At 40.2% G+C, this 10437-nt stretch overlaps 1 protein-coding gene across 7 annotated transcripts in view; it reads left to right on the top strand.

The window, feature by feature from the left end:
• The window catches only part of DLGAP1 (discs, large (Drosophila) homolog-associated protein 1), a 461019-nt gene that overhangs the window by 409890 nt on the left and 40692 nt on the right, over positions 1-10437 (top strand). For all 7 annotated transcript variants that reach the window (XM_006867258.1, XM_006867257.1, XM_006867263.1 and 4 more), the window contains one exon: positions 8686-9107. In XM_006867258.1, the coding sequence (XP_006867320.1) occupies positions 8686-9107 (422 nt within the window). The remainder of the gene's footprint in view (positions 1-8685; positions 9108-10437) is intronic.

Genomic DNA, 10437 nt, shown 5'->3' on the forward strand with positions numbered 1-10437 from the left:
TCTCCAGCATCATTTCTATCACCAAGGCCATATTTTCCAACTACTGATCCTTCCTCTTTGCTCCCAACCTTTGCATTCCAATCACCAGTAATGATAAAGGCATCTTGATTGCATGTTTGATCCATTTCAGATTGAGGAAGTTGGTAGTCTTCTTCTATTCCATCCTCACTGGCTTTAGTGGTTGGTGCATAAATTTGAATAATAGTGGTATTTACTGGGCTTCCCTGTAGGCATATGGATATTATCCTATCACTGACAGCATTGTACCTCATGACTGATCTGGATATGTTCTTTTTGACGATGAATGCAACAACATTCCTCTTCAATTTGTCATTCCAGGCATAGTAAATCATGTGTTTGTCAGATTCAAAATGGCTAATACCAGTTCATTTCAGCTCACTAATGCCTAAAATACTGATGTTTATGCGTTCCATTTCATTTTTGACAACTTCCAATTTTCCCAGATTCATACTTCATACAGTCCATGTTCCGATTTTCAGTGGATGTTTACAGCTGTTTCTCTTCATTTTGAATTGTGCCCCATTAGCAGATGAAGGTTTTTAGTGGACTTAAAATCATGCCAAGCCCTGTTTTTAACATTAGTCTCTGGCTGGCTTGGAATGTACTGGAGAAATACCAAAATCAAAGGGAACTAAAAAGATCTGTCCAGTCAAGAAACTGAAAGAAAGAAACCTTACCTTTCAGTCTCTAGAATTAAAAAGTTGGACACAATTAGCCTCAGTAAACTCTTCTAGGTCTAAGTTCTAGTCTACGTTTTACTATAATTTATAAAGCGATCATCTTTGATCTTCACAACCAAAAGTTTTAAGGGCTGGTAGAAGCTTTGAAAATGTATACTTCTTATCTATATATTAGGAACTCTGGTAGCATAGTGGTTACGAATCAGGCTGCAAACCGCAAGGTCAGCAGTTCGAAACTACCAGCTGGTCTGTGGGAGAAAGATGAGGCTTTTTGCTCCCATAAAGATTTACAGCCTCGGAAATCCTGTACAGGGTGGCTATGAGTCAGAACTGACTCCACGGCATATAACAACATCTATATATTAAAAGGAACTCTGGTAGTGTAGTGTTTACGAGTTGGATTGCTAACCTCAAGGTCAGCTAGTTCGAAACTACCAGCAGTTCCATGGGAGAAAGATGAGGCTTTCTGCCCCTGTAAAGAAGTACAGCCTCGGAAACCCTGTATAGTTTTGCTATGAGTCAGAATTGACTTCATGGCATACCACCACCACCACCACCATCTATATATTAAAATTTTCAAAAAATCTGTCTTTAGAGGCTGTACAGTGAGAAGCTACTGGTCTCAGCATTTTTCTGGGAAGAGAAGTCCAGAATGTTATTTTTCTGGTATATGTTTGATTAGTATTTATTGGTATGTATCTCTGTCCAAACAGGAGTCCCTGTTGCTACAAGGACTCTTTGCCATCAGCATCTGGGAATTAGAGCAAACCTTGCCCAGAATACCTCTTTGCAGCCTCTTTCCCTCCCTCACCAACTCTCTCTCCACACATCCCTCCTTTGTTAAACCAGTGAATTTGAGTAGCAATTAATGTCTCGAGAAAGATTTGTGTGTTTGGAAGTATGTGTATGCCAAGGGGAAGCCAGGAAATTTTCATTTATGTTGGTGGGATGAGAATGGGAGCAGATGGATATTATGATGATTTACATAAAAGCCTTTGGGCTCTCTCTCTCTCTTTATTGTGGTAAAATAAATATAATAAAACATTTGCCAATCCAACAATAATTCAGTGTTGACATGTACAATTCAGTGACACTGATTACGTTTATCAGTAATGATACAAACATCATCACTGTTCTTTTCCAAATTCTTGGCCATTAACAAGAATGCTGTGTCCCCTAAGCAGTGATTACCCTTCCAGTGCTTCCTCCCACCACTGATAGCCAGTAACTCATAGGCTTTGATATCTATGTTGTTGTTGTTAAGGTCCATTGAATCAGTTCCGACCCACAGTGACCCTGTATAGGGTTTCCAAGGAGCAACTGGTGAGCTTGAACCACCGACCTTGCGGTTCAAACCGACTTTGCAGTCCAGCATGTTAACCCACAGCACCACACCAGGACTCCTTGATCTCTATATACTTGCCTATTTCAGAAAAGCAGGATCATACAATAGTCATCTTTTTGTGACTGGCATTTCACCAAGCATAATGCTTTCAAAGTTCATTCACATGGTAGCATGTATCAGAACGTCCTTTCTTTTTATGGCTTAGCAGTATTGTGTTGTATGTACGCACTGCATGCTGTTCATCCATTCGCTGTTCATCCATTCGTCTGTTGATGGACACTGAGGTTGTTTGCACCTTTTGGTTGCAGTGAACATTGGTGTATAGGTCAACCTCTTGTCTTTCTTATCTCCAGCTGGTGTAGCCATTGCCTTCTCTCTAGTATAACTTTTACACATGAAGTAATAACAATCAGATTCCAAGGTACACTTAATACTAAAGAGGAAATGTAGGCTTGTGAATGATCTCTCCCAATCCTGCAGACCTGCTCAGATGGAGTCGAGGGTATGGACTGAGGGCATCACTGTTATGAGCGCTGCTCCCTATTTCTAGAAACAAATGCATCAGTAAATAGAATTCTTATGTTTTTATTTTTTTAACCAAAATTACCTCTACTGTAAGTTACCCAGGTCTGACTTTTAAAAAACCTCCCTTGCATTACACATTAAAGCTGGCTGGAACAAGTAAATGGACAGTAGCGTTGTTTTCTCTTTTAGCACAGTGCCAACTTCTATAAAAGACCTCTTTTGATCATAAGTGACTTAAATATGTAAACGTCTGGGCTTGTAGTGATTTGTATCTTTTCAACGAAGCAGGATATTAAAACAAAAGGCAAAAATTGAGACAACATCTTCTGACAGCCAATTTCATGTATCACAGACTTGGAAAGGCCTTCGGCAATCAAAAACATCACCTCCTTGCCAACCCAGAAAGTTTGGATCAATTCCCCACTCCTCACAGTTTTCCTGAGTACATGTAGTCCCCTAGTTCCAAAAGACTGACTTACGTATAGCCAGCAGTTACAAACCAGCCCCCTCTCCACTTAAGCCTATGGTATTAAAGATTTGAGGTACATACAATGGTTCATAATAACAAATGGTTGCTACTTTGCAACACACATCAAAGCAGTGTTATTTTTATTACTGTATTATTATGTAGAAGATATTTTTAGTGTACCTGGAAGTCTTTCTTTAATATTTTCATGCATTAAAAAGTACGCTATAAAGACAAACATTTGACAGCTGACATTAACAATTCCTAAGTGTCCTAAACTATGTACAAATTCAACGTAAAGACAGAGTGAGGAAAGGAACTTGCTCATAATTTGGGAACTGCCTACTCATACCACACAGCCTCCTACTGGCCCTGAGAATGTATTTGGCAAATAGTTTCTTTTCTTTGCCAAGTTAACAATACCATGACCTAATCAAATAGTTCTTTACAGTATGAGTTTAAAGGTGTGGCTCTCATGTGCTTTGAATTCAAAAGCCTGAAATCTGGCATAATTGCTGATATGCCTCATACCTATCTTTCTCTCCTTCCTTCTCTCTCTCTCTCTCCCTCCCTCCCTCCCCTCTTTATCTTTTCTTCCCATCTTTTCTTCTGCTCCTTTCTTTCTTTGCTCTTCGCTTCCCTTCTTTCTTCTTTCTGTCTACCTTCAAAATATATTTTCAAGATAATTTAGTTTGCAGAAAGAAAACTGACTGCCCAACTCACAAACCTAGAAATATATGGCCTCCATTTGACAAAAAACTCAATAAAAAATAGTTATGTTAATGAAACCTTTTAGGATTTTGGTTTGGAAGTTTGGGTCAGTAGCCAAAGAATGTGACCTAAATAAAGCTCAAGTGATGAGGTAAAACAGTTCTTTTGGGCACATTGAGTTCAAGGATGTTTTGCTGAGATTCCCAAGCAAGGCTCTTAATAAAGAACACTCTGTCAAAGATATTAGCACCTGTCCAGCAACATGCTAGACCCTCTCAGAAGCTATCCTTGAACTCTCTTATTTTCCATCTCACTCCTTTTATTTGTTCCATATATTACAATTATTTGGATTACAGAGAAACTTTATGTAAAAAGATGTTCTATTTTCCTTTCCTTAACAAGATCTCCAAGCAAAATAAAGATGAACATGGATGATGTTTAAAAGCCAATGAATGCTTGTTTTGAAAGAGAGTTTTCAAATCTATTGACAGGACAGTGTTAACAACATGCAAACGGGGAACAGGAACGTTCTGACCCACTGAATTTCTGAACAAGGGTTATGGTTCTCTATTTCTGTTCTAATTTGGAAGCTGATCTGACAAGAAAGAATATCTGAATGATTCTCTTTTGGATGATTTTATTCTGGATCTAAATCTCACCCACCCCTTTCCTTTGACTTATCTTTTATTTTATATAATGAGACCTCTTGGGTTTTACATCAATTAAAGAGTGCCATTTCATAAAAATGCCAAAATGGTTGTACTTTTTCAGATCCCACATATATTCAGCCTTAACAGAAATCTAGTGGAAAATGTCTAAAGACTCCTATATAGAAAGAACAGCATGGGACCAATGCTTCCACTTTGAAATTAGATTTAGCCCTAAAAAGCAACCATCATGAAAATGAGAGGGGTAGAGACAGTAGCTAGAAACCAGAGCATTCTGCAACAGAGATGCTGAGCCAGGCTCCCTGAAATACATTTCTGATTGAAGTCTCACATAGTGGAGACATGCAGGTCCAAAGCAGGCATGAGATGCTACAAGGACCCTGACTTTGCATCGGTTGTGTCCATGACTCATTGTGCTTAACAGTAAACCATCATTGATACAGGCAAGAGCAGGACAGGCAGCCTTAGAGGTGTCAGGAGGGATGGGAATTGGATCTTTGCAGTACAGAAAAATGGGAGACGGGGGGTTGAAAAGCCTCTCATTAGAAATATAAACTGGTTTCACAGAAGGAGCACAAAAGCAGGAGCAGAATGCACGCTCAGAAGTGACTTCACTCTTATGGTTAGGAACAGCTAGAGTATTGTGTTCCATACTGGTCCATCCAGTCTTTGGTTTCATGGCTTTCTGCTCCTTAAGCCCAAATACTGGCTGGTGCTTTTCAGAAGTTGTAATTATTACACATTTTGCCTTTAGGGCATGAATGGAGGAAGAATCTTCAAGACTGGAAATTGTGGCACAGGAAACAGCAAGCCACTGGGGCTAGTTTTTCAATTTATACCAATCAACCAGCAAGGGATTTTCTTCCTTTAAATTGTATTTTATTTTTGTTGAGAAGGTACACAGCAAAACACAGAACAGTTCAACAGCTTCTGTATGTGCATTTCAGTGACAGTCATGACGTCCTTCAAATTGTACATCCATTCTCACCTTCCTTTTCTGAGTTGTTCCTCTCTTATTAGCGTAAACTCACTGCCCTCTAAGGTTCCAATCGAATCTGACCAGTTGCTGCTGTCAGTTTGACCCCATATAACTAGTTCTTTAAAAAGCGTAAGAATCAAGGCAGACATTCTTTCCTAGTGACATGAAACTATTGTTCGGTTTTAAGAAGACTTCAGGATTTTACCTAGTCACCCCTTCTATGTTCTTATCAATGTTTTCAAGCAGCAATCACAATTGGATTGCACTCTTCACCCAGAAGGAACTTTTCACATGAAAGACATAAAATGTTTTGTAGAGCAGAACATTCTTTGAAAGCTCTGGGGAAGAAAGCACTTGCTTGAAGAACTTAATTGATAGAAACACGGCAGCTTGGACAAGGTTGCCTGAGTTCAAAGGCACCGCTTTTAATCCCAAACCATTTTAATTTTGCTTAACTTTTATTTCTTTCTGGGTGACTAAACTGCAAACTTCTATTAATCTACTGCCAAGTAATTTTTCTTAAGAAGGTGGATACATTTACAAGACCCATAGCCAGGAGCCGCCTGTCAGGAATGTTGGCAGTACGGTTTCGAGCAGATAAAAACAGAAGAACAGGAAAGCGAGTCCTTCTGTTTGATATGTGGAGCAGACTCTGTTTTTGGCAAGTTTGCTCCAATGGAAAACATTCCAGGCCAAGGACTCCTCTAAGTTTTGAAATGTAATGCCTGGGGCAGTACCTGGTCATGGAAAGTAGCACTTGATTTTGTGTTAGTAGAACAGCCAGAATGTCAACTGTTGCAAGGTGAGGCATCCAATTCACACAGATTTAGCTGGAGAGAAAGCTCAGTTCAGGAGATGACAATGAACATTTGGGGGATGAATAGAAGAGAGGAAGAATGCAAACAGTCTACTGCAGCCAAGAAATTAATAGTTGTTTGAAGAAACACTTCAACAAAATTATTCTTTTTCACTCCTAATCTGTAATGTTGTGTTCCGACTTTCCCACTACACAATTTTTTGGATGGGGTAGAGTAGACCCATTTGAGAGTTAAGGAACTTTACAACTGTAAACAGATATAATACCTTCAACAGAAGTGATTTCTTAAAGCAGGTGAGGGGGAGTCAGTTTATCATCATAAAGTGAATGGCCAGAATCACAACCTGTTTCATCATTTGACTTGAGTCCCTGAGTGGTGCATTCAGGTAAGCACTTGAGTACTAACTGAAAGGTGGTGGTTTGATTCCTCCCAGAGGAATAAAGGACTAGTGATATAATGGCAAAAGACCAGTCATGCAATCTCTATAGAGGGCAGTTTTGGTTTGCACACATGGGGTTACTATAAGCCAAAACTGACTCTATAGTCTATAATGAATTTTTTAGTATGTGTTAATAACACAGATCAGTACTCCTGCCATTTTTCCCTTGGCATTTCTCTTCTGGGGAGAAAATGGATTTATTGAAATGCCTGTACTCTTCCCCTTTTGTTTATCCACCATCTTAAAAAAACCAAAGTACTTTCCTACTTTGTTCTGGTCATTCTTTGTTTTTGATGGACCAGAATATTACTTTTAATTGACTTTAATAGAATGATCCAGATACTGAAGAAAAATACATGTAGTCTGGTAGATTAAATGATTTGTAGACATTATTTAGTGCAGCATCTTTTTGACTGGCACTATCTGATATGAGACATCAATTGATAATCATCTGCCAATGAACCATGTTAATTTAGCATAACTATGAACAAGGAAATGAAACTGGACACCAAGCATTTAGAGGAAAGGAGTGATTTTTTTTTTTTTTTTGCTGAGGGGTTGAGAAAGGTTCGATTGTGTAGGTGGAAACTGAGCTGGATATGGAAGATGGATAGACAGATGGATGGATGAATGAATGGATGGATGGATGGGGAGTGGGTATGTGGATGGATGGATGGGGAGTGGGTACGTGGATAGATGGATGGATGGATGGATGGATGGATGATGGAGAGATGGGTGATAGAATGGTGAATGAGTAGATGGAGAGGACATCTATAGAGAAAAGAGAAGGAAGAAGATACTGAGATATTCTCAGTGAATGCTCATGGAGCCATGAAGGGGACATCCTGAAGAAAAGAAAGTTAGAAGATTAACAGACCAGAAAGGAAATGAAGAGTTACTTTCCACAATGCCTCTTACCAAGTTAAGGCAGAAAAAAATGTGTAATCATCAGGTCTATATGAACTTCTCTCTCCAGCCAGCATTGTGACTTGCCAGTAGCTTCTAGGCCAGTAACACAGGACAGTTAGCAGGGAAACAGATTCTCTGGCAAGAAGAAGGCAAGTGAAGGCAGCCTCTGTTATTTCATCTTCTTGGTGAGTGTGGGGAGCATAGAAGTGTAACCAGCTCTTCAAGATATTCATAGCAAAGTGACTCACGTGGCTGCTGCTTTCTGTGAACTTGCTTTCTGCCATTGTCTCTGCTTGATCCAGGAACCAGGAAACTTTCTTTTTTTTGTATTTTTAATCACTTCATGCTCACACTTTCTCTTGATACTCTTTTGAGAAAGAATTTTCTGCTCCCTCCCCCATCTTGTCCACCTTCCTTGTAGAGGTCAGCCAGAGGTACACTGGGCCACTTGTTTGAGAAACACTGATCACGTCAGTATCTATATACTCTACGCTCAGACTGAATTCATTAACAAGTGGTCTTTTAACAACTCAGTAGAACTGTGAGGAGGAAAATTATAGGTGGGGGAGTACCGTACTTAAGAACTCAAGTCTGAGAGCTGATTTTTGCCTCAAAAGCTTTATACCAAATTATAATGATAACCTATATAATAAAAAAAAACAACAGGTTAATCATTCCCAGAAAAAGGAATTGTAAAACATTTTGGAGAAACTTAAGTTTGCTTTTAGGAAATCCTTTCAAGTCGGAGTTGTTTTGGAGAAATGTGGTTCTGTAGCGACAGACTAAGATATAGTTTGATTACTTCCTTATCCATTATCATCTTGAATTTTAGGATTCAAGCCACCTTAGATTTGGGGAGGAGGTTGGGCATTGGTCATTATAATTTGATAACTGTATAGTTGGTTCCATTGCTAAAATTTCTCTAGATACACTTTTATATTACATACTGAACAAAGGTAGGTTTATATTCTTTGTATTAAAGCTGTGGCAATCAGTATGCATCATCAAGGCCCACCTCTAGCATTGCTGAGAAGAGGCTTCTTATGGTTACATCAAGAAAAAGGGATGTAGTTTTGCTTTAGGAAATATCCCTAATCTAAATCTCCTTTTTCTATTCTTCCAAGCTTCCGCAGGTTCACGCGATCCAACAGTGTGACCACAGCAGTACAGGCTGACCTGGATTTCCATGACAATCTGGAAAATTCTCTGGAATCTATAGAGGACAACTCATGTCCCAGCCCAATGGCCAGACAGTTTTCCCGAGATGCCAGCACCTCGACAGTTAGCATTCAGGGCTCAGGAAACCATTATCATGCCTGTGCAGCCGACGATGACTTTGATACAGATTTTGACCCTTCTATTCTGCCTCCCCCGGACCCTTGGATTGACTCTATTACTGAAGATCCTCTGGAGGCTGTTCAAAGGTCAGTGTGCCACCGAGATGGCCACTGGTTTCTGAAGCTTCTTCAGGCAGAGCGAGCCCGCATGGAAGGGTGGTGCCAACAGATGGAGAGAGAAGAGCGGGAAAGCAATCTGCCAGAGGACAGTAAGTACTGGCGCCTGCAGAATCACTTGCCCATGACTTGGGCTGGGGCTTGCTTTGTGTTTCTTCCTTGTCAGGATTACTTGAATACCTCTACCTTTCAACTGTCTTTGCCTTCTTCAGGCACCAACCATCCCTCCCACAGCACTCTCTGCTTCACATCGGGGTTCGATAATCCATTGCAATAACCACACAAAATGCATAGACAATACTCACACTTAGGGAGTTTATTAGAGAAGTGAGCAGGGTACAATTCAGGATCAGAAACAGCTCTGGTACAGCAGTTCTACAGCCAGGAATGCCTCCTTTAGCCAGTAGTTAATGCCCAAAGGCCACATTCTCCAAGTCAGCCTCCTGTCCATAGGCACTCAACTTTACTTGGTCCATGGGCCAGGAATCCCACAGCTGCTCCGTCTCTCCATGCTGCTGCCTCTGCCGCCCCACTTTTCCAGGTAGGGATCTCACATTCTACTCATGCTCTTCTTTCTTGAGGGTCTTGGGATCATCTGTTGCTGCTTCTGAGATGGCTCCTCTAAAGCCTAGCAAAACTAACCAATCCCCATGTTAGAGTCCTGTACTCTCTAGTTGCATGATCCCATCCATCCAGTTAGTAGCAGTTAAGAAGACTTTGAATACAAAAGCCGTATCATGTCAATTCATGGTACCACACATTCCCAAACTGGGACTTGTAGAAAAATTAGGCATTTTCAGTTAGACATCTTGATACCCTTGTACTATACATTAAAAAGAAAACAACTGGACAGATGTAACAGCTCCCTTAGCTCTGGATGGTGGCATTCATTTTTTTCTCTGAAACAAACAAGCTCTACTTGGAGGTAATCTCATGTTACTGCCATACGTCCTCTTTCCCAAGACACTCCTGAAATGTGGCTGCTCCTCAGGAAATAAAAAAAATAATTCTAACTAATTTAAAGGCATGACCTTTATGGTTGTATTACTTTCATTAACATACAGTTTTAAAACAAGGTAGTAGTCAAGAAATCAAACGACATATTGCATTAGGCACATTTGTTGCTAGAAGAAGAAGAAAGAAGAGGAAAAAAAGAGTAATCTGATACAATTTGATGTACTTGACCTATACCTATGGATGCAGTAACTCGAAAGAGAGAACAAATCTTTACAGCGAGGATCATTCCCACCCCCTCCAAGCACAGAGTAGACAGGGTTGGGCAACTTGGACGTTGGCTACCCAAAGTGAGGGGGCTACAAAGACAAGAAGTGACTGGCTTACAAGCTTTCTAGAGGGAGCTTAGACCCAGAGGGCATGGAGGAAGGTAGAATCTCAACTGAGTAGTATCCAATCTGTCTAGCG

The sequence above is a fragment of the Chrysochloris asiatica genome, unplaced genomic scaffold (genome assembly GCF_000296735.1).
Source record: "Chrysochloris asiatica unplaced genomic scaffold, ChrAsi1.0 scaffold00103, whole genome shotgun sequence".
Taxonomy (NCBI): domain Eukaryota; kingdom Metazoa; phylum Chordata; class Mammalia; order Afrosoricida; family Chrysochloridae; genus Chrysochloris; species Chrysochloris asiatica.